This window comes from Zalophus californianus, chromosome Y (genome assembly GCF_009762305.2).
Source record: "Zalophus californianus isolate mZalCal1 chromosome Y, mZalCal1.pri.v2, whole genome shotgun sequence".
Classification (NCBI taxonomy): domain Eukaryota; kingdom Metazoa; phylum Chordata; class Mammalia; order Carnivora; family Otariidae; genus Zalophus; species Zalophus californianus.
The window spans coordinates 393,387-418,668 of record NC_045613.1 but is presented as its reverse complement, the minus strand read 5'-3'; the positions used below and the strand labels follow the sequence as shown (position 1 = coordinate 418,668).

Here is a 25,282-nt window from a genome sequence, read left to right as displayed (position 1 = left end):
TGATCATTTCAAAATAAGAACATACTTATTCCTAATTTTTGTGATCCTTATCATAAAAGCTTTGAAGATAGAAGTATGTTGAATACTGGTCCGTATGACATTAACTTTTTGTATGTGTATTTAAGGATCGAGACACACAGAAGATCCAGTGGATAGATCGCTTTATAGAAGAACTTCGTACAAATGACAAGTGGGTGATTCCTGCACTGAAACAAATAAGAGAAATTTGTAGTTTGTTTGGTGAAGCACCTCAAAATTTGAGGTAAGGCTTTTAATATAGAAAGTTTTCTAATTTTTATGTATATATTATGTTGAAAACAGCATACCAATAAAATCAAATGTTAAAATAGCAATTTAATATCAAATTCAAGATACTGCCTTGAGTTCTTTGTTCAGAATTATCTCGGACTTCTAGCAGATACACCAAACATTATGGCATGGGTTGTTTTACCCATATGGGTTTCAAGATGATAATAAGTGATTTAATTTATGAAAATAAGATTTTATTTAAAGATAATTTTTACTATATTATTTTATTTAGATTTTTTTAAAGATTTTATTTATTCATAGCATGAGCAAGGGGAGAGGCATAGGGAGAGGGAGAAGCAGGCTCCCCACTGAGCCAGGAGCCAGATGTGGGGCTCGATCCCAGGACCCTGGGATCATGACCACAGCCTAAGGCAGATGCTTAACAATCCTCTGAGCCACCCAGGCACCCCTATTTAGATTTTTCTTAAAGATCTAATTTTGTGTTTGGTCTTGATGCTAGATTGTGGTTATGGTTATGGGAATAATTTACCTTTTACTTTCTTGTAATCAGTCTGGAACTAATGACACGTAAAGAAAAAATAACATGGAAAAATCTTAGGAATAGTGCAACAGGGTTTAAGTGCAGTTAGGCTTCCTGATAGTGAACCCTAGTTTCTCTAACGAGCAGTAATTGTAGAAAGAGTCTCTAACCATTTAGAATCTGTTTTCTTTAAGACAATTATGTGATTGCCAAGATTTTTTTTTTTACAGCTCTGGGTGGATATAATTGTGTCAACAGGATTCCTGTTCAAACTGAATTGCCTAATGCCTTTTTTTTTTCTTTTTTTTTGAGAGAGTGAACGAGCAGGCAGGATGGGGGATGGGTCTAGTGCGGGTAGAGGGAGAGAGACAATCTTGAGCAGGCTCCCCACCCCAAGCAGAGCTTGACACAGGACTCAGTCTCACGACCCTGAGATCATGACCTGAGCTGAAATCAGGAATTAGATGCTTAACCACCTGAGCTGCCCAGAAGCCCCTACAGAATCCCACTTTTATGCTTTAGTTTTTCAGGTTGGATTTTGATTATTTTCCAATGCTGGAAAAATTACGTGAAATTAGGAAACTTCGTGGACATAAATACTGGAGGAAATCATGAAATAATCTATGATAATATTTTTTTAAAAGGACATATTTTGATTGTGGTTGATTAACCATACATGTCTTTTATCAAACATACCCATTTTTTTGTTTGCTCATTTATTCATGAGATATTACATAGTCTTCAGAGGCAGGCAATTTAATCACCAGTGGATTAATAATGAAGTGAGCATTGATTGGTTTCTTTGAAAATGGCAAAATAGAAAGGGAACTGGGTCTCTTTCTGGTTATATTCAGGGCAAAATTGGTTGCACATTCAGTGTTAACAGAATGAACTTTTAAGGGCTAATAAGCTTGCTCATGCAAATTTGTGCCTATACTTCGTTACTTACATAAGATTAATGTCATATCTGAATCAGGTGTAATGATGAATGAATATGAATCAGGAGCATACTGATTGGTGATTTCATATAAGATGAGAATGTTAGAATAAATATTTATGTTTTGAGACCTTGATTATTCTCTTTAAACTGCTTGATATTTTGCTATTAAAAGGAGGATATTGACCCAATTTTTATTATGAATGTAAAACATTTTAAACATCTGAATTAGCAGTTGGGATAGTCTTTGTAAATTCTTAGTTATAACAGTGTTCATTGCCTAATTGTTAAGTTCTTCTTGTTTTAGTCAAACTCAGCGAAGTCCCCATGTATTTTATCGTCATGATTTAATCAACCAACTTCAGCACAATCATGCCTTAGTTACTTTGGTAGCAGAAAACCTTGCAACTTACATGAATATTGTTCGACTGTATGCTAGAGGTATGTATAATAACTAAAATTAACTATTGGGGATCAAGCATAGGCTTCCCTTCCCTGGTTTTTGTTTGTCCTCGGTGTTAATTACCTCAGAAATGAAAATACATACATTTTTCCTAGATCAGAAAATCAAGTCCAATACTCTTATACATCTACTCGGTCTTTCAAAACTTATACCAGTTAAACTTTAGGTCAGCTTTTCAAGGCCTGTTACTCAGTGCTTATCTTTGCACATCTGGGAGCTCTGTCTGCTCTTACCACATTGGTTGATACTCTCTTGGGTATTTACCTAACTTACTTTAAATTTTTGCATTCTTCTTGCCACGCTGCTTTTCAAGAAAACTTGATTAACAATTCCTTTGTTAATTTTGACCAACTTTGTTCTGGAATAATACATTACAGTTCTTAATAACCCCGAATTAACATTTTCCATTGTTCAAAAAAATTACTAGAAATTTACAGGATGAATGACATGTTCTTACTGGTTCTCAGAATGTGAAACTGTTTAAATATGTTAAGATAAACTTTCCTCTGGTTTACAACAGAAACCTTTTTAATATTTGCCATATGAGGACTCTCGATGCTTTAAAGATCATTTCCAATATTATTTGTCCTTATCAAAAGTTTTATTAGAATCTGTGTGTGCTTGAACACACAAAGTATTCTTCATACATCTATACCTCCTCCGTATTACACCAGATTCATAGACAAACAGACAAAAACCCCGCTGACTTACAGGCCCAATTTTGTGTATTTGAGTACAGAGAAGAAAATTTTTCCATTTTCCAATTGAAAACCAGATTGAGCATAATGTGGAACTGAAAGTACTACTCTGTGGACATGCTTATGTCAGAATGTGTAGAATTGAGTTATATATTTAAAATGGGGATATTTTTAATACTCATTGTTTGACTAGAATAATAGGCTCTGTACTTGTGCTTGTGCCTTAGATGGTTGAGGTGTGTGTGGTTTGATGGTTTGATCCCCACATTGTTACTGATTTATACTTAGCTTTATAAAAGTTATAGAAACAAAATGGAAAACTTAAGCAACTTTTTAGATACACCTAATGATTGCATTGGCTTCCTGTTCCTTTTATATTTTACCCAGTGTATCCATTCTGGTCCTGGGGCTAGAAAAGCAGTCTAAGCATCAGATGTTATAATTGGCCTCATTTTAGGTTCTAGTGTTCCTCCTTAGCAAAATGATAGGATAGGGAAGGTACTATAGGCATGAAACTTTGTGATTTTTCTCTAGCAAGAGCAGCCAAAATCAGTGAGAATAAGCTAGAATTTTAAATGTAGTTCTCGTGAGATTTTTAGGATGTTAAATTTTATTCCTGGTAGAGAGCCCTCCTAATGCCAATTAAGACTTTTCCTAAAAGGAATCACCTACATAGTAAGCTTCAGTGATAAGTTTAATTTACTTCCATCTTTATGTGATTTTATGTTATTTTAATGTCATTATCAGTAAAAACCAAATTGCCAAGGCTATCAGTCAGATGGGGCACATGTGGATTTCTCCCTCACTAGGATCCTATTCCATTTAGTCAAATTGTATCTATGTTCTTGGCATCTCTCACTTTCATGACCTCAAGAATGTCAGCATTTTTTTTTAAGATTGTATTTATTTGAGAGAGAGGAAGAGAGCATGAGAGGGGGAAGGGGCAAAGGGAGAAGGAGAAACAGATACCCCTCTAAGCCCAACTCGGGGCTCGATCCCAGGATCCTGGGATCATGACCTGAGCCTAAGGCGGATGCTTAACTGACTGAGTGACCCAGGCTCCCCAAGAATGTCAGCATTCTTCATAGTCTTCTCTATATTGCTTTTTTGGAAGGTTAGAAATAAGAGTGCAGGCTTTAAATTTAGACAGTTTAAACTTAATCTGTATAAATTCTAAGTTAATTAAGCCTCTGTAGTTAAAATTTACCAAATTGGTAAAATGAAGATAACAAGACTATGTATTTCCTAAAGGAGTCAATATTTGCTAAAATGTAGTTTAGATTATTTTTTTTCTTAGAGACAGAGAGAGCATGTGCAGAGGGAAGGGGCAGAGGGGGAGACATAAGCGGACTCCCTGATGAGCAAGGAGCCCAGTGTAGGGCTCCATCCCAGGATCAGGAGATCATGACCTGAGCCAAAGGCAGACGCTTAACTGACTGAGCCACCCAGGTGCCCTAAAATGGGGTTTGCTCCTAAAACTTTTAACATTAAATTACTTCTGACCTAGAGCTAAAAAACAACACAAACTGTGGTGATTACATTTATATAAGAAGCATGTTTCTTGTTCTCCTGAAATGACAACATACACTATCAGATAATACAAGATTCCCACAGTTCACTGATACTTGTTCAGCGTCATTTCATTGGTGTTATACATTTGCCCACACTGCATTGTGTTTCTAGAATGCATCTTTGGTTTTGGAAGAGGTTAGTGCCCCAGTGGTATGGCCAGCTAATTGCACTTCTACTTTTAGTAACTTACGAAAATCCTTTCCAACTTTTATACATGGAAATAAAAATGAGCTCTGATGACCCCTTCTTAGTGAGCTACATATACCTCAGTATTTCCTCAGTCACATTTTTTTAAATGCACCAACAAAGTATGATACAATTCAATTTAGTTCATTAGAATGGATCCTTTGCACTGATTTGCACTTAGAGTTTTAGGTGTCATTTTCTTTCTGGATAAGGATTATGAGGACTTACACTAATTATAGAACACATTGAAATTCATTTAGACCTTTTCTAAGGACTGACACTGCAGTACCCCGTTCCCATTCTCTGATTTGATTTTCAGGACTATTTTCAGGACTACTTGCCAACTTAAAGTTCTCTTTGCAAGGGTCATTCAACAAGAGTGCTTTGGTAGAATGACATGTTCTGACTCGGTTCACTTAGTAGTTCTACCTCACTTCTATTTGTGAGCCATGAAGAACTTTTAGATATTTGTGGGTTATTGTAATTTACAAAGTACTTTTACCTAGTATTTTGATTTTATTGAGCTAGTAACTCTCTGGAGGCCTACAGTAGGAAAGTACAGGATGAGACTTGAACATTTTAATGCCATAAGTTGTATATAAAGAACTATATTGGCATGTCAAAAAGATAAAGAAGTTATTGCTCACTAGGTCAATCTGTAATACTTGGAGCATCATAATAATGATACTATGGATCATAGCCTTTTCAGTATATAAGTGCTTGAGTCCATAGTGATATAAATGAATAAATGAAGGAGAATGTCAACTAAAAATATAGGAAAAAATAACAGATGAAAAAAAACTAGTGAGTTAAATTTTGATGAGGACCAAAATAATGACATAGTATCAGAATATCATTCCACAAATTATTATATCTTTTGTGGTATTTCTTGTCAAAGTTACATAACCTGAATGAAACTAGAGGTAACATGAACCCAAATTAAGTGGCATTGGACAAGAGTTTGTTTGTTTTTAAGATTTTATGTGTCAGAGAGAGAGGGAGAGCATAAGCAGGGGGAGCACAGGCAGAGGGAGAAGCAGACTCCCCACTGAGCAGGGAGCCCGATGTGGGACTCAATCCCAGGACCCTGAGATCATGACCTGAGCTGAAGGCAGACGTTTAACCAACTGAGCCACCCAGGCACCCTAAGCAGTTTTTTATTCTTTAAAATGGTCTATCAAGATAAGAAACATGAAAAAGAACTAAGGAATCTCTAGGCTTAAGGAAATGACCTCATGCAACATAAGAGCCTAAATTTGATTCTGGACTGGGGAAAAAAGGAAAGCATAAAGTACATTATTGGGATTGGATGTTATTGGGATGAAATTTAAATATAGGCTGTGGATCAGATAATACTCTTATTAATCTTAAAATCAGATGAGTATACTGGGGTTTATGTCTTTTTTATTTGTAAATATAGTTTTAAGGGGTAAAGTAACTGGTATCCAGTTTACCTTCAAATGGTTAACAAAACTGATAAATATATACATAAAATAGAAACCTTATAAAACAAATGGACAGAATGTAAATAATTATATGTATCTGGGTAAAGTATAGTTCCTTCTATTATTTTTATGCTTTGAAAACATTATATCAAAAAAGAAAGTTACACAAAGCTCTCCTCTCCTCCCACCAATTGATCTGCCAAGTAAACCCACACACATTTTTAGACAAAAGTATTTAAGGTATAAAAAGCAGCTAAAGTGGTAGTCCAGAGTTTAGTCTCATAGTATTTTAAGTTCAGTGCTCTGAAAAACCAGAAAACTTATATATAGTGGGAAAAATTTTCTCTAATTTTGGAAGCTTAAGGTTTGGTGCAATTGATGATTCTCAAGAAGTTGTAAAATTGCTGGCAGGTGCTTACTCATAAGGAAAATACAAAACAGTCATAATATGTGGGTCTGCTTTCTTTACTGAAATTGAAATAACATTTCTAAACATTCTGTATTATCCATCTTTATAGTAAGTCATGGTTTTACATCCAGTTGCTGTTTTTCTGATGTGGAAAAATTTGGAAAACCTGGGTTGCCTTTAACAATTTTAAAAGGATTAGAATTCTTTGGTATCATTACTGACACAATCAAGTTTTTTTGTTTTTAAGATTGTATTTATTTGACAGAGAGGCAGCGCGAGAGAGAACACAAGCAGTGGGAGTAGGAGAGGGAGAAGCAGGCTTCCTGCAGAGCAGGGAGCCCCATGTGGGCTCAATCCCAGGACCCTGGGATCACGACCTGAGCTGAAGGCAGACACTTAACGACTGAGCCACCCAGGTGTCCCTGACACAATCAAGTTTTAAGAGATATATAACACATGTATCAGTACTTATTACTAAAAAGGAATTGTATAATTTCCAAATCCTTTATAACTTGCTTCAAAAGTTTGAAATAAATGTCTTTGATTCCTAAATTGTTGACCGTGCTTGCTGGAGGCATTTAATTGCCCCATCTTCTGTTCTGCATACAGACCAGCTTGGTTCCAGACAGAGGGCTTTATCCAAGCCTTCTAATTCTTTTGGGATGTTCTTTTGCCTGATACTGAATTGAATAAACAGACTTACGAGAATTTTTTTTTAAGAAAAGGTTTTTATAAGTCTGAATTGACTTTTTGAATAAAACATCTCACATACACACAAAATAGTGTACATGATATTTTTAGGACAATATATACTTTTTAATTTTTTCCTTTTCTTTTTCACCGACTAAGGATTTTTCACCTACCAAGGATTTTTCACCTACCATATATGATATTAATAAAGGAAGTCCAAAATACTTACTAATTTTTTATTTTAAAAATTGGATTTCCCACTGAGTCTAGGCCCAGTTATATTGGTTTTTGTAATCATATTGGGAGGGTAGGGTTTTTTTTAATATTTGAGGCAAATATTTAATATTTGAGACATTGGTACTCTGGTGCTGGGGTATTTTGATAACTATCAAATATATTAGCACCTTAGTCACCCTAATTTTTCTATGAGTGCCCTTAGTGGTATTTGTTACTCTAAAATTCTTTTCCTAAAATTCTTTTCCTGTAAGAAAAGTTTTAGTATTAGTGAGGGAAAACATCATAAACTGTACTCACAGATTGCTTCAGTATATATGAAGAATGAAAGGGAGTTGTGCTGAAAAGTTTTTGATTGTACATCAGTGGATTTTATTTTCCTTTTGGCTATGTAAAATGTTAATTTTGTGGGGAAAATTGGATATGTCAATACCACTATTATAGGTTGCCTGATAATAAGTGATTATTGACCTTATAATTTCCTTAAGTAAAAGTTAGCATTGATGTGGATATACATGTGTATTATGCATAATTTTTGTTAATTTGCAGACCATGAAGACTATGACCCACAAACTGTGAGGCTTGGAAGTAGATACAGTCATGTTCAAGAAGTCCAAGAACGGCTTAACTTCCTTAGGTTGGTTTTAAGCAATTAGTGCTGTTCTCTTTAAGGCACAGATAACAAATGCAGTGTTAATATTCATTATAGCTGTACTTAATGTGGCCATTCCACCCTGCAGCTGCATATTTTCCCACATAAAAAGCATTGCCAAAAGTTTAATGTAACACTTCCTATGTGTTCATTTTTAAATACTTTAAAATTATTTGCTAAGCTTTAACTTTAGTCTTTTTTTTTGAGGACTGCATTTTATGTTTCATAATATAGTTTATGTTAGAAATAAAAGTTCATTCATTACACATTTTCATACTTCAAAGTATAAGACAAAAACAGTCAGCTCTAGAGAACTACATTTTAATTAAGGCTATCATGGCAGTAAGGAACAGGGTTTTGGTAGCTTTAACAAAAGTTAATCTAAAGCTGTATGTAATATTCAGATGTGGTTAAGGAAAAATTGCCTAACTTAAAAAAAAACTAAATATTGTGTTAGGCTGAATTAGTATGTTTAGCATTTAATGACGTGTGTATGTGGATATGTAAAGATAGCTTAAATAATAGATTGCTTAGGAATGCAATAACCAGATCCTAGCAAAAAAGCATATTTGAATCATAAATATTGTTAAAAAAAATACTGAGGCTCTTTTTCATAAAATCTGTTGTGTTTATTATTTTCATTAATTTTGGGGGATTTTCTCCTTGGACTATGTTGTATAACTGGATTTCTGTTACTGAACCATGTAATAATTTGTGGAGAAATAGTTAGATTGACATAGTCTGTTCTCTAATTAATCTATGACTGCATTTAACAATTTTATAATATGTTGAATTGATCTCATCTTCTCCAGTACAAGTGTTTATATCATTTGAACTGGAGAAAAATTCTAGTTATCAAATTTTATGACATTTACTTAAAGTAAATGTTTTTTTAACCACCTGGATGAAAGGACATCCCTCCTATAGTGGGCTACTGTTGTTGATGGGTGTGTATTGTATCCTTTAGGTCTATTGGAAGAGAAAAATGGTTTGGAATTTATCTATTAATAAAGATTAGTATCTGAAGTCCTTTTATATGTCTTGCTCTGTAAATACTTAGTAGTGCAGTGCTTTAAAGGCAAAAGAACTGAGAGTTAATGCTAGCTGTATATTTGACTTTGCAGTATTCACTTTAATCTGTATAGAAACTGTGAGGCATTGTTATTCCTATTTGAAATAAATCTGCGATTCAGGTGGGTGAGGTAACTTGTTTGAAATCACATAACTGCATGTGATAGAACTGGACTCCTCATCTAATGTGTCTCACTTTAAAATCTATGGTTCTGTGATACCAGTAATTTCCCAAACTTACCTAGGAGTCTTAAGTTTGAAAAGTTTTGAATTTTACTGCAAAGAATAATGCATTTTTTGCATTTTATTATTCTGGACCTTATGTTCCTCAATTATATATGAAGGTGCAAAGGATTAGATAGGATTAAAATCCTCTTCATACACAGACTTAAAAGTAAGGAGATCTTGGAGAACGTATATAATTAATACCCAAAAGAAGAAAACCACAGATGTTAAATAAATACTTCATACTTTATTGGACATGAAGCCACTATGATATTGTTAATAAAGAATTAAATGCAGAATTATTACTGTTAAAATTGGCTTCTTTTTTTTTAACTGTCATTCATAGAAATAGTAAACAGTAGGTGGAGGCAACTTAAGCTAGAGGAAATTAGAATCTGAAAAAGAGATACTTAAAGCAGACCATCATAATTTTACTTTATAATAATTTAATGGCTTTTTTTTTTTTAGATTTTATTTATTTATTTGAGAGAGAAAGATACAGCAAGAGAGGGAACACAAGCAGGGGGAGTGGGAGAGGGAGAAGCAGGCTTCCCGCGGAGCAGGGAGCCTGATGCGGGGTTTGATCCCAGGACTCTGGGAGCATGACCTGAGCCGAAAGCAGACACTTAACGACTGAGCCACCCAGGTCCCCCGACTTAATGACTTTAGTAGTCACAGAATTAAAAAGCCCAGAAGAACGTCACTGAATATTATACTAATGATTACTGACATAGAAATGAGCTTAAATAACAATTCACTTACCTCTGAAAGTTATTTAGTGTAATAAGCCATTTTCTAGTCAAACCATATAAGTTTAGGAAACTAAACCGATATCTGGTTTCAAAAGCTGATCTTGTAGAGAACAAGGAAGAAATTTCTAGCTAGTATTTAGGTGAAGTCACATAGCTGAATTGTTGGCACTTTGCAGTTGCATCATAAATACATGCTTGTTAAGTAAATGAGGTTTTGGGTTTTTTTGCTGCTATATGTAAGAAATAAATTCTTTTGAAAGAATACCTCTTTAAGCTGTAATAAAAATTTATGTGTGATAAATTTAACTTTAAGCATATTGAAATAAATTGTGTTTCAGGATTATGTAGATCTTAATTACTGATTTTTTAAATTTTTCCAAGATTTTTATTGAAGGATGGCCAACTGTGGCTCTGTGCTCCTCAGGCAAAACAAATCTGGAAATGCTTAGCAGAGAATGCAGTTTACCTTTGTGATCGTGAAGCCTGTTTTAAGTGGTATTCCAAGTTAATGGGTGATGAACCAGACTTAGATCCTGATATTAATAAGGACTTCTTTGAAAGTAATGTGCTTCAGCTTGATCCCTCCCTGTTAACTGAAAATGGAATGAAATGTTTTGAACGATTCTTCAAAGCAGTTAATTGTCGTGAAGGGAAACTAGTAGCAAAAAGAAGAGCCTATATGATGGATGATTTGGAACTAATAGGATTAGACTACCTTTGGAGGGTAAGTGAGAAGTAGGAACTCTTGTTTGCAGACATTGTACCTGAGGTCGTTTTTTAAATATACTTAAACCATAATTTTGCCTATAAGTTACTTGTATTTATCCCCTGCTTTGATGTTTGTCATAGGAATCTGGGGGGAGAAATTGTTCATCTTCAGCTGCTGCTTATATCACATCTGTTTGCCCAGTGGCTTGGGTTTTTTTCCCCCTCAATTTTTTCTTTTACCATCTGCCACTGGTATTCTTGTTTGACTTCACCCAGAATCTTTTCAGATGTATATGAGTATACCATCCATTGTCTACCCACACGTTTTTCATCCACCCCTCAGGAAAGTTGTTGTCTCTTTTACTTAGGTTTTGGGAGTTAATTGTATGTTTAATGCCAAAATGAATAATGGACAGAAGAGAAGACTCTTACTTGGGAGGAACTTTGAGTTAATACCTTTATTGACACTTTAATTTTTTATTTGTTTAAGTATCAGAGAAAAGTTTAGCTGTATTCTGTTTAAGGTTAACATTGCCATTTTGGTAGTGTAAATAAATCATGTTGCCATCTTAAATCTAACCTGTTATAAGTTACATATTTCAACTTTTACTTTATTTTTGTTGTATTGAGTTTTTCTTGTTCTTTGTATTTTTTTTTTTTTTTGCAAACTGTAGGTAGACTAAGATTTTCTGTCATTTTTCATTAAAGTTGGTGATTTTCAAATATTTTTAAAAAGCTGTAACCTCTATAATAAAAAAATTATGTAATACCAGTTGAATTACTCCTTGAAAATCTCCCAGCTTGTCTACCAATTGCAGAGTTAAATAATATTGATTAAAATTTATTTTATCCTTTTCATTTTTAAGCAAATTTCTCTATTCAGAGCACCTACATTTTATATATATTAATCCTTTATTTTCAGGCTTATTTAATTTTATCTTGCCTCATTTAAGTGCCATGTTAAAATAGTTCTTGAATGTTACTAATACTCTAATTTTTGGATCTAGGTTGTGATTCAGAGTAATGATGACATTGCCAACAGAGCTATAGATCTCCTTAAAGAGATATATACAAACCTTGGCCCCAGGTTACAGGTCAATCAGGTGAGGTTTCAAGTGCATAAAAACTTCTGCTTCAGCTAGGTCAGAAGTACTCTTGTGTTTAGAGGAAGCTTTTTAAACTTACGACTAGAAATTAATTTTTTAACTCATCAAAATATTTAAGTATTTAATCCACATTTGTCCCTTATAAAATACTAACTGAAAGAATGTTGGCTTGGTAATTATCCTTAGGTGGTTAGTATTATGTCAAACAAAATTATTCATTATTTATGTTGAGATAGCCAAAAGTTTAACTGATTTGACCCTTGGTCCCAAACGTTTTTTTCTTGTTGTTTTTAATAATTGGTTTAATCACTTATTTTCTTGTTAGCAGCTTCCTTCTGTGTATTATATTACTGGATAAATATGTAATTGATAGTTACCTACAAGTTGAAATTCTATTTTATTTTTTAAATTACTGACTGCCATATTTGTTTTTGAAGCAACTAAACTATCTTGCTTTGGCCTATTACTTATAGGTGGTTATCCATGAAGACTTCATCCAATCTTGCTTTGATCGTTTGAAAGCCTCATATGATACATTATGTGTTTTGGATGGTGATGAAGACAGTATTAATTGTGCAAGACAGGAAGCCATTCGAATGGTTCGAGTATTAACTGTTTTAAGGGAATACATAAATGAATGTGACAGCGATTATCATGAGGAAAGAACAATTCTACCTATGTCAAGGTTTGTTAAGAAATTGATCCACTAGTTAATGTGGATCACTAGATCACTATCCACTAGATAATGTGATTTTTCCTAGCCAATTAATTAGGGAAGTAATGACTTTATAGGTTAAGGGGCAGTAAAGAAAATTTTCATTCTGGATTTCTGTGTCCTACATTTTAAAAACAGTATTCGCATTCTTGTAGATGTTATTTTGGTTTTTTTTGTTTGTTTGCTTTTTTAAGATTTTATTTATTTATTTAACAGAGAGAGACACAGTGAGAGAGGGAACACAAACAGGGGGATTGGGAGAGGGAGAAGCAGGCTTCCTGCGGAGCAGGGAGCCCGATGCAGGGCTTGATCCCAGCACCCTGGGATCATGACCTGAGCCGAAGGCAGACGCTTAACGACTAAGCCACCCAGGCATCCTGTAATTTTCGTTTAAGTAGCAAATTTTGATTTATATTGTCGTTAAATACAATTTTTCTTTTTTCTGTTTTCTTTGTTTTCTTTCTTTTCTTCCTGCCTCCCTTCCTGTCTTTTTGTTTGGTTTGGTTCCAAGTTATTATTACCTATTAAGTGGGAATGGTATTTTACAGCTGCTGTATATTTTTATTTTAATGATACTCATTCACACTAGTAAAAATAAAATTCTTTTTTTTTAAGATTTTATTTATTCATTTGAGACACAGAGATAGAGAGAGCGAGAGAGAGAGAGAGAGCATGAGCAGGGAGAGAGGCAGAGGGAGAGGGAGAAGCAGGCTCCCCGCTGAGCCAGGAGCCCGATGTGAGGCTCGATCCCAGGATCCTGGGATCATGACCTGAGCCGAAGGCAGACGCTTAACAGTCTGAGCCACCCAGGTGCCCCAAAAATAAAATTCTCAAAAGCTACTTATTTAACAGATACGAAGAAGAAAGTCTTAAAGTGATCTTTGCTAAATTTTCTTTAGATTTGGGAACTATAAAATAAATAATTTACTAAATTAAATGTTAGTATAATAAATTATAAATCAATTCAGTATTATACAATATAAATCATAATCGTAAATTAAGTAGACAGCAAGCTAACTTATTTAAAAAATAGTTCAGATGGCATTTCAGATTTGGGAGAAGTTTATAGAGTAAGTACTGTCAGATTTTTTTAAATAGTGATCACTTTTATAAATGTAGAATGTTTCTTGAATATTTTTGTTTTGTATCTTATCTGTGAGAAGAGAGTATTGCAAGGTAAGTATTTTTGAGTGACTTTTTTTAAGAATTTTTGTAAATGTTTAATGGAATGTTAATGCATTTTAATATTTCTGTTGATACTTTTCAAGTTGAAATGTATCTCTTCTACATTTGAAAATATTCTTAGGTATTGAACTTTTGTAGCTTAAAATTAACTGATATCTGTTACAACTTATCATAAAGTGGAAATCTTTGGTTCTGCAGCCATAGAAACAAAGATTAACCAGTGGAATATAATCATATTGTATTTCCAAAATTAACTATGATTTCATAATTTACAGAAACAAAGTTATTTTTAATATTCTAAAAAAAAGTATATTTAACTATCTTCCCCATAATAATAAAATAGTTGTCCCAGCTTCATGTTTAATCTGCTGAATATGATTGTACATTTTTTTAATTTTTAATTCTTTTAATTTATATATTTTTTTAGAGCATTCCGTGGTAAACACCTCTCTCTTATAGTTCGATTTCCAAACCATGGCAGACAGGTTGAGGACTTGGACATATGGTCTCATACAAATGATACAGTTGGTTCAGTACGACGATGTATTCTCAACCGTATTAAAGCAAATGTAGCCCATACAAAAATTGAACTCTTCGTGGGTGGTGAGCTAATAGATTCTGAAGATGACAGAAAACTAATAGGACAATTAAACTTAAAAGATAAATCAGTAAGTACATACATAATTTTCAAATACTCCCAAAGAATTAAACATTGAAGCTGTTTTTCATTCATTCAGTAAATGTTTAATGAGACTTATACACAGTTTTCTCCATTAAGTTTTTGGGTTATAACCCTGAAAAAGATAGGTATCATCACACTAGTATAGTGGAGAAAGTAAGACTACTAAATGTTTTTTTTTAACAGAACTTTTTAAATATTTCTAAAATTAAAGCATGAAATATTTTTTAGTCTTTTGATATAACAAATTTCTGTATTTTGTGGAAGTATTTTTTCCTGTCTTTGCTACTAATATATTCTGTCATTTTTAGGTGATTACAGCTAAACTTACCCAAGTAAGTTCCAATATGCCATCAAGCCCCGATAGTTCTTCTGATTCTTCAACTGGATCACCTGGCAACCATTGTAATCACTACAGTGATGGTCCCAATCCAGAAGTGGAAAGTTGTTTGCCTGGAGTGGTAAGTTAACACTATATGAGAAGCATTATACTTTCCTCTGCAAATATAAAGAAATGTGTGGAATGGGTTTTTTGGTAAGCATTTTACAAGTTCATAGATGTGGCAAATGTCAAATAAATATATACAGTTAAGTAGTAACTTCTGGATGGATTTTTTAAATGTTGGAGTTTAAAATAAAATTTCTCCATAGATACAGTACAATATTTGGGTAGAATCTGTTACAGTTGAACTATAACATACTATTAAATATATACTTGTAGGAAATTCTGCTATATTATAAGTCTTTGGAACTGTTTTTAAAGAAATATACAGTCTGCTGTCTTTCTCTAATTCTTAGTAATATTTTTCATACGTAAAGAATCAATAACTGCTTAATTTCTTCACATTTTCTCATCCCTCGACCTCTTAAGAATTGTCACAGCTGAAGTAACACCAGCTGCTTCCGTGTTAGAGGGTTGTGAGTCCCTTTAACAATGAGATTAGAGATTTATCAGCAGTCTTTACCCCTCAAGGGGTGAAATCCCTTTTGTATAAATGCTCTGTGAGATTTATAGTTTACAAAACAGTAGAACAACTGGTGCAAAGAAATTACTCAAAGTAGCTTGAGTAATTGGAAAACGTAATAAATTATTAAGTTTGCATCATAAGGGATCAGTGGATTTGGGAAAGTGAAAAGATGGGGAAGGCAGATAATTTCAGGTAGTAAGAATGCAAAAGATGTGATAGGTGGAAAGCTTATGTGGGGTTAGTGAATAGATTAATTTTAAATAACAAAAACCATTTAAACTTAAGTTATAGGTAAATCTTTTTTGTTTTCTGTATTCCAGATAATGTCACTGCATCCCAGATACATAGCTTTCCTTTGGCAAATTGCAGACTTAGGTAGCAATCTGAATATGCCACCTCTTAGGGATGGAGCAAGAATACTTATGAAACTTATGCCCCCAGGTAAGAAAATTGTCTGACTTTCTCCCATCCGCCCCCATCTTCTTCCACTCGATGTTGACAAGTACATGAGATAGAATATTTAGCATAAAACTGGCTGGCTCGGTTAGTGAGAGTATGTGACTCTTGATCTCAGGATTGTGAGTTCACACCCCCTTTGGATGCAGAGATTCCTTTAAAAAAATTTTTTTTAAGTATTTAGCATTTAATTTTTAAATTAGGTTTAGTAGACTAATGCACAATTCAGAAAGTCAAGATTCTTGGTAGGCTACACTGAAGAACAGTGAACTGCTACCTCACCCTCCCTGTGCTCCATTTCCCTATCAAAGAAACAACCTTTTTCAGCATTTAGCTTTTATTATTGCATATGCCTAGTTATTGGTAAATAATATGTTCAGATCATTTTTATGTCATTTGGGTATTGCATACTTTAGGCAAAAATATATTTCTTATTCCACATCCTTTTTTGGTCATCTCATTTTTTGCTTAAATCTTTATAAATGATTTACATTTTTAAAACTGTAAATATACATATATCAGGCTTAGTAAAATATGTTACTGACATTTCAAAAAGGCTGCTAAAATATTTTCTTCTTTATTTTATTAATTTTTTTAAGTTTCTATTTCAATTCCAATATAATTAAATATGTTATTTTAGATTCAGGTATACAACACGGTGACTCAAGAGTTACGTGAAAATATTTTCATTTCCTAGGTTGTTTACACTTGTTTATTCTAGATTTTAAAATTCTGCCCTTATATTCACTTAGTTTTCTATGGCATTTATTACTAAATTTCTCACATTCCCTCTGGTAATTTCATAAAACAGTTTTCCACATGGTCCCATGTATCCTATTTTCTTGTTTTGTACAGATACCATTCTGCAACTTCTTTGTAATAGACCTTCTTTTGGTGAATCTTACTGTGTTTCTTTGTGATGTTTCTTTCTTGGGTCAGTCCTCACTTTACTAAAGTACATCCTCCTAATAAAGGATACATAAAGGGAAGCACATTTTTAAAAAGATTTTTCACTTGAATACAACTAAAATCTCACTCAGAGGAATGTATATATTTTTTGTTTCATTCTTTTTTTTACATGCAGTAGTTTCAGCACAGAGTTGAAGATTGAATATTTGTTCCATTATAGTTCAGTAGCATTGTTGGCTGTTGGAAGAATGAGCTGTTTATATGTTAACTTTCTGTCTGGAAAGATTGGGATTGTTTTGTTTTGTTTGTTTTGTTTCCCCGTGAGTTCTGAAATCTTATAATGAAGTCCCTTGGCGGGGGGATATGGGTGTGTGTCTTTTGTTGATGAGGGTTCAGTGGACCTCACTGGTGAAAACATTTATTTTTCCCTTTTTTCTTTCTTCATGGCCTTATTTGTGCTTTGGAAGGTTTTTGGGTTTTTGTGTTTTTTTGTTTTAGAATGTGCTGTTGTTTGTGTAGAATGTTGGTAAGTCTAATGTAAAATTTTGCCTTTCACACTATTATCGTTTTCCTTTTAAAAATTATTTTTGGGGGCTCCTGGGTGACTCAGTCCAATTAAACACCTTCCTTCAGCTCAGGTCATGATCCTGGGGTCCTAGGATCAAGCCCTGTATTGGTCTTCCTGGGGGCAGGGAGTTTGCTTCTCCCTCTCCAGCTCCCCTTGCTGTGTTCTCTATATAAAATAAATAAAATATTAAAAAAAAAAAAGATGAGAGGAAAATCCTTTTAAAGATTTTATTTATTTATTCATAAGAGAGAAGGAGGCAGAGGGAGAAGCAGGCTCCCCACTGAGCAGGGAGCCTGATGAGGGATTCAATCCCAGGACCCTGGGATCATGACCTGAGCCAAAGGCAGACGCTTAACCATCTGAGCCACGCAGGCACCCAAGCGGAAAATCCTTTTAAAAAAAATATTTGTGAATAACTCTTCAGTTGACTTTTAGTTTGTAACATTTTCATGATCTCTTTTTTCTGTTACTTCTTCATAGAGTTGTGTTTTTATTTTTATGAACATTTTACAGTGTTTCTGCTATATGTTCTGCAAAACCTCATGTCCTACAAAACCCTGTATTTGTTATTACTACTGAGATAATTACAAAATTCAGAAAAGTGGGTAGTACAAAACAAACTGTATGCAGTATATATGATATACATCTTCTTTTTCCATTCATCTGTCCATGGACATCCTGGGCTCTTTCCATAATTTGGCTGTTGTGGATATTGTTGCCATAAACATTGGGGTGCACGTGCCCCTCAGGATCACTACATTTGTATCTTTGGGGTAAATTCCCAGCAGTGCAATTGCTAGGTCGTAGGGTAGCTCTATTTTCAACATTTTGAGGAACCTCCATATTATTTTCCGGAGTGGCTGCACCAACATACATTCCCACCAGCACTGTAGGAGGTTTCCCCTTTCTCTACATCCTTGCCAACATCTCTTGTTTCCTGACTTGGTAATTTTAGCCATTCTGACTGGTGTGAGTAGGTATCTCATTGTGGTTTTGATTTGTATTTCCCTGATGCCAAGTGATGTTGAGCACTTTTTCATGTATCTTCTTCTTTGGATGTCTTCTTTGCAGAAATGTCGTCTTTGCAGAAATGTCTGTTCGTGTCTACTGCCAATTTCTTGGTTTGATTATTTATTTTTTCAGTGTGTTGAGTTTGGTAAGTTCTTTATAGATTTTGGATATTAGCCCTTTATCTGATACGTCATTTGCAAATATCTTCTCCCATTCTGTCGGTTGTCTTTTGGTTTTGTGGACTGTTTCCTTTGCTGTACAAAAGCTTTTTATCTTGATGAAGTCCCAGTAGTTCATTTTTGCCCTTGCTTCCCTTGCCTTCAGCAATGTTTCTAGGAAGAAGTTGCTGCGGCTGAGGTCGAAGAGGTTGCTGCCTGTGTTCTCCTCTAGGATTTTGACGGCTTCCTGATTCACATTTCAACCATTTTGAGTCTGTTTTTATGTGTGGTGTAAGGATAAGGTCCAGTTTCATTCTTCTGCATGTGCCTTCAATATTCCCAGCACCATCTGTTGAAGAGACTCTTTTTTCCATTGGATATTCTTTCCTGCTTTGATATTCAACTCCCAGCCCCGGGAGGTTCCCCACAGCATCCCATGAAGATTAGTTGATCATAGAGTTGAGGGTCCATTTCTGTGCTCTCTATTCTGTTCCATTGGTTTATGTGTCTGTTTTTGTGCCAGTGCCATACTGTCTTGATGATGACAGCTTTGTAATAGAGCTGGAAGTCCGGAATTGTGATGCCGCCAGCTTTGCTTTTTTTTTTCAACATTCTTCTGGCTATTCGGGGTCTTTTCTGGTTCCATACAAATTTTAGGATTATTTGTTCCATTTCTTTGAAAAAAGTGGATGGTATTTTAATGGGGATTGCATTCAGTGTGTAGATTGCTCTAGGTAGCATTGACATCTTCACAATATTTGTTCTTCCAGTCCATGAGCATGGAACGTTTTTTCATTTCTTTGTGTCTTCCTCAATTTCTTTCATGAGTATTCTATAGTTTTCTGAGTACAGATTCTTTGCCTCTTTGGTTAGATTTATTCCTAGGTATCTCATGGTTTTGGGTGCAATTGTAAATTGGATCAACTCCTTAATTTCTTCTTTCTTGCTGGTGTATAGAAATGCAACTGATTTCTGTGCATTGATTTTATAACCTGCCACTTTTACTGAATTCCTTTATGAGTTCTAGCAGTTTTGGGGTAGAGTCTTTTGGGTTTTCCACATAGAGTATCATATCATCTGCAAAAGGTGAAAGTTTGATTTCTTCGTTGCCAATTCAGATGTCTTTGATTTTGCTTTGTTGTCTGATTGCTGAGGCTAGAACTTCTAGTACTGTGTTGAAGAGCAGTGGTGATAGTGGACATCCCTGCCAAGTTCCTTACCTTTGGGGAAAAGCTCTGTTTTTCCCCATTGACCTATGGGTTTTTCAAAGATGGCTTTTAATGATATTGAGGTGTGTACCCTCTATCCCTACACTGTGAAGAGTTTTAATCAAGAAACGTTGCTGTACTTTGTCAAATGCTTTTTCTGCATCTCTTGAGAGGATCATATGATTCTTGTTCTTTCTTTTGTTAATGTATTGTATCACATTGATTGATTTGCGGGTATTGAACCAACGTTGCAGCCTAGGAATAAATCCCACTTGGTGGGTGGTGAATAATCCTTTTAATGTACTGTTGGGTCCTATTGGCTAGTATTTTGGTGAGAATTTTTGTATCCATGTTCATCAGAGATACTGGTTTATAATTCTCCTGTTGGTGTGGTCTTTGGTTTTGGCATCAAGGTAATGCTGGCCTCATAAAATTGAGTTTGGAAGTTTTCCTTCCATTTCTATCTTTTGAAACAGCTTCAGAAGAAAAGATACTAATTCTTCTTTAAATGTTTGGCAGAAGCCATCCAGCCCTGGGCTCTTGTTTGTTGGGAGATTTTTGATTACGGCTTCAATTTCCTTGCCTGTTAGGGTCTGTTCAGAACAGTTTTCCGTTTCTTCCTGTTTCAGTTTTGGTAGTTCATACGTCTCTAGGAATGCATCCATTTCTTCCAGATTGCCTAATTTGTTGGCATATAGTTGCTCATAATATGTTCTTATAATTGTATTTCTTTCTTGTTGGTTATGATCTCTCCTCTTTCATTCATGATTTTATTTACTTGGGTCCTTTCTCTTTTCTTTTGGATTAAGTCTGGCCAGGGGTTCATCAGTCTTACGAATTCTTTCAAAGAACCAGCTCCTAGTTTTGTTGACCTGTTCTGCTGTTCTTTTGGTTTCTATGTCATTGATTTCTGCTCTGATCTTTATTATTTCTCTTCTGCTGAGGTTAGGCTTTATTTGCTGTCCTTTCTCCACCTCCTAGTTTTAGGATTAGGTTGTGTATTTGAGACCTTTCTTGTTTCTTGAGAAAGGCTTATAGTGCTATATACTTTCCTCTTAGGACCTCCTTTGCTGCATCCCAAATATTTTGAACAGTTGTGTTTTTTTCATTTGTTTCCATGAATTTTTTTAATTCTTCTTTAATTTCCTGGTTGACCCAGGAAATTCATTCAAAATTCATTCTTTAGTAGGATGCTCTTTAGCCTCCATATATTTGAGTTCTTTCCAACTTTCCTCTTGTGATTGAGTTCTAGTTTCAAAGCATTGTGGTCTGAAAATATGCAGAGAATGCATCTTTTGGTGCCAGTTGAGACCTGATTTGTGACCCAGATGTGATCTGATCTGGATAATGTTCCATCGGCACTAGAGAAAAATGTGTATTCTGTTGCTTTGGGGTGGAATATTCTGAATATATCTATGAAGTCCATCTGGTGCAGCGTGTCATTTAAAGCCCTTCTTTCCTTGTTGATCTTTTGCTTAGATGATCTGTCCATTTCAGTGAGGGGGGTGTTAAAGTCCCCTTCTATTACTATATTATTGTTGATGTTTCTTTTTGTTATTAATCGGCTTATATAATTGGCTGCTCCCATGTTAGAGGTATAGATATTTACAATTGTTAGATCTTCTTGTTGGACAGACTCTTTTAAGTATGATACAGTGTCCTTCCTCATCTCTTACTATAGTCTTTTGTTTAAAATCTAATTTGTCTGATGCAAGGATTGCCTACCCCAGCTTTCTTTTAGTGTGCATTAGCATGGTAACTGGCTTTCCACCCCCTCACTTTCAAATCTGGAGGTGTCTTTCAGTCTAAAATGTCTGCAAGAGAGAGCATATCAATGGGTCTTGTTTTTTTATCCCAATCTGATACACTGTGTCTTTTGATTGGGGCATTTAGCACATTTACATTCAGAGTAACTATTGAAAGATATGAATTTATTGCCATTGTATCACCTGTAAGGTGACTGTTACTGTATATTGTCTCTGATCCTTTCTGGTCTGTTACTTTTAGGCTCTCTCTTTGCTTAGAGGGCCCCTTTCAGTATTTCTTGTAGGGCTGATTGAGGTTCGCAAATTGTTTTAGTTTTTATTTGTGCTGGAAGCTTTTTATCTCTCCTGTTTTCAGTGTAATGCCTAGCTGGATATAGTATTCTTGGCTGCATATTTTTCTCATTTAGTGCTCTGAATATATCATGCCAGTCCTTTCTGGCTTGCCAAGTCTCTGTGGATAGGTCTGTTGCCAATCTCATGTTTCTACCCTTATAGGTTACAGAACCCTTGTGGTAAGCTGCTTTCAGGATTTTCTCTTTGTCTCTGAGATTTGTAAGTTTTACTATTGGATGTCTAGGTGTTGACCCTATTTTTATTGATTTTGAGAGGGGTTCCCTCTGCCTCCTGGATTTTGATGCCTGTTTCCTTCCCCAAGTTAGGAAAGTTCTCCACTGTCATTTGCTCCAATATACCTCTGCCTCTCTCTTCTTCTGGGATCCCAATTATTCTAATATTGTTTTATCTATGGTATTTATCTCTTTAATTCTCCCCTTGTGATCCAGTAGTTATCTTTTTCTCAGCTTCTCTATTCTCCATCATATGGTCTCCTCTATCACTAATTCTCTCTTCTACCTCATTTATCCTAGCAATTAGAGCCTCCATTTTTTATGGCACCTCATTAATAGCCTTTTTGATTTTGACTTGGTCAGATTGCTCTAGAAAGGGATTCTCTGGTATCTTCTATGCTTTTTTCAAGCCCAGATAGTATCTTTATAATCATCATGCTGAACTCTAGTCCCAACATCTTACTAATGTGCATGTTGATGAGGTCCCTGGCAGTGAGTACTGCCTCTTGTTCTTTTTTTTGAGGTGAGTTTTTCCGTTTTGTCATTTTGTCCAAAGAAGAATAGGTGAAGGAGAGAACAAAATGCTAAAAAGGTAACAGTGACCCCAAAGAAGTATACACTGAACAAATCAGATGAGACCTGAAACGGGGTGGGGGTGATGATCAGGCTGGTGAATAGAACAGAGCCACACACTAGATTTTGGGTGTATTTTGGTCTGTTAGAAGAAACTGCTTCCCAAAATTTTAAGAAAGAAAAACATATATGTATATATACACACAAAAATAACATTAAATACAGTGAAGCGTTAGAATATGACTGTAAAATGAAAATTTAAAAATTTCAGAAAAGGAATTGATAAGTTGGTTGAAAAAGGAAAAAAGTATTCAAAAAAAGAAAAAAGGAAAAAATAAAAATTAAGAAAATTAAAGTTGAAAGACTAAAGAATTATGGTCAAAAAGCCTTGAATTCTATGTGCTGTATTTCCCTAGTACTGCAGTTTTGCAGTTCTTGGTCTTGGCTGGATATTCTTACTGATCTTCTGGGGGAGGGGCCTGTTGCAGTGATTCTCAAATGTTTTTGCCCGAGGCGGAATTGCACCACGCTTGCCAGGGGCCAGCCTCAGTAATCTTCTCAGGTTTGCTGTGGTAGCTTTTGTTCTCCGAAGGCTTTCCGTTCAGCGTTAAGAGGAGAATGAAAATGGCGGCCTCTCAGTCTCTGGCCCCTGAGAAGCCTAGGGCTCGGGCCCCACTCCTCAGTGAGCCCTCAGAGAAAAACAGTCACTCCTGTCTCCCTGGTCTCCAGCCACACTCTGTGCTCACCCGGCCTGTGACCGAGCATTTCTGTCTCTGGCACATGACCCTGTTTGGCATCTCCAAACCCAGCATATTCTGCGGTGCGGTCCCGCACCGCTCCTCCCAGGGGAGGACAGGGAGTCTACCCATATCTGCTGCTTGTTGGGTCCCAGCTGGAAGAGCAGTGGCCTGAATGTGCCGCGGATCATGGTTTATGGCAACCGTGAGCTGAGAGCTAGCTCCTCAACTCCGTCTCTGCAGCTGGCTTCCCTACTCTGATCCTTGGGAGCTCTGCCGCCCTCAGGCATCCCCAGTCTTTCTGTGACCCCGAGGGTCCTGAGACCACACTGTCACAGTGAGGGTTCCACCCTCCTGCTTAGCCATTGGAGTGACGTCACTCAGCGGAGCCGACTTCTAAAAGTTCGATTTTGTGCTCCACGGCTCTACCACTTGCCAGTAGCCGGCTGGTGGAGGCCCCCTACCCACCGTGGTCTGTCTTCCCAAATACCACCTCGGATTTGCTTCTCTGCACATCCTACCTTCCAGAAAGTGGTCGCTTTTATGTTCAGAGAGTTGCTGCTATTCTTTTCTTCCATCTTGTGTTGAGTTCGTAGGTGTTCAGAATGGTTTGATCCCTATCTAGCTGAATTTCTGGAACCAGACGAAATTTAGGTCTCCTGCTCCTCCGCCATCTTGTTTAGCTCAGGTGTTTAGAAAAAATTTTTTAAATGGCCAGATAAAATTTTTGGCATTCTGCCAAGAGGCATAATGAAGAATATTACATTGGAGCTTATGTAAGGAGAGAGAACAAATTTCTACAAACTTTTTTTTTTTCAAGATTTTTATTTATTTGACAGAAAGCAGAACTGGGAAGTGGCAGGCAGAGGGAGAAAACAAGCTCCCCGGGCACCTGGGTGGCTCAGATGGTTAAGCGTCTGCCTTCGGCTCAGGTCATGATCCCAGGATCCTGGGATCGAGTCCCACATCGGGCTCCCAGCTCCCTGGGAGCCTGCTTCTCCCTCTGCTTCTCTCTCTCTCTCTCTTTTTCTGTCATGAATAAATAAATAAAATCTTAAAAAAAAAAGTTTAAAAAAAAGAAAACAAGCTCCCCACTGAGCAGGGAGCCAGATGTGGGGCTCCATTCCAGGACCCTGAGTTCATAACCTAAGCTAAAACCAGATGCTTAACCAACTGAACCACCCAGGTGCCCCCCAACACAAAAGCTTTTTATTAGCAAAATTCTAACTTTAAAAATAATAGAGTGCAGTTTTTTAAAATACTGGTCTGAGTGTGAGAATAACGGAATTTTGGGGAGGGGTATGATTTTATCTAAGTGGGCTCAAAGTTTGTGTTTCCTATCAAAATGTTGCAAGTAATTATTTGTTATTGCTGATCAGTAAAGCCTAAATTTTATGTATTTTATCTCTGATGTGGTAGGTACTGCTGGTTATCATTCCATGAATAGTGCATGAAAGGAATTTATAGAATTCTCTTCATCCTTTTGTTAGCATCCTTTAGTATTTGACTTTTAGTATGTCAGTACATTGGAGATTAATCACTTTGAAATTTAGGCTAAATGGAAGCTCCTCAGTTGCACAAATGTATTTTAAAATATTGAGATTTTCTTTACACTTATATCAACATTTGAAAAATGCTACAAATTTGTAGCAGGTATATTTTCCAGCTCTGACTCTAAAATTTTTTATACAGTTTGTATAGAAATGCATATCTCACCCTTTGTTTTAACATGATAGCAACAGGAAATGTATAGTCCTTGACATTACTTGTGAATTAAACAATGTTGGCATCTAAATGACTTCACTGTTTTTCATTTAAAGCATTGTTTTTGCCTTATGATTTATC

The 25,282-nt window shown here is 35.5% G+C and overlaps 1 protein-coding gene across 1 annotated transcript in view; it reads left to right on the top strand.

Moving 5' to 3' along the window:
• LOC118356607 (probable ubiquitin carboxyl-terminal hydrolase FAF-X) overlaps window positions 1–25,282 on the top strand; it is a 150,223-nt gene that overhangs the window by 59,395 nt on the left and 65,546 nt on the right. Inside the window, 9 exon segments of the mRNA XM_035725858.1 lie at window positions 126–262; window positions 2,035–2,168; window positions 7,974–8,061; window positions 10,506–10,848; window positions 11,840–11,935; window positions 12,412–12,623; window positions 14,266–14,506; window positions 14,829–14,978; window positions 15,806–15,926. Coding sequence (XP_035581751.1) covers window positions 126–262; window positions 2,035–2,168; window positions 7,974–8,061; window positions 10,506–10,848; window positions 11,840–11,935; window positions 12,412–12,623; window positions 14,266–14,506; window positions 14,829–14,978; window positions 15,806–15,926 — 1,522 coding nt within the window.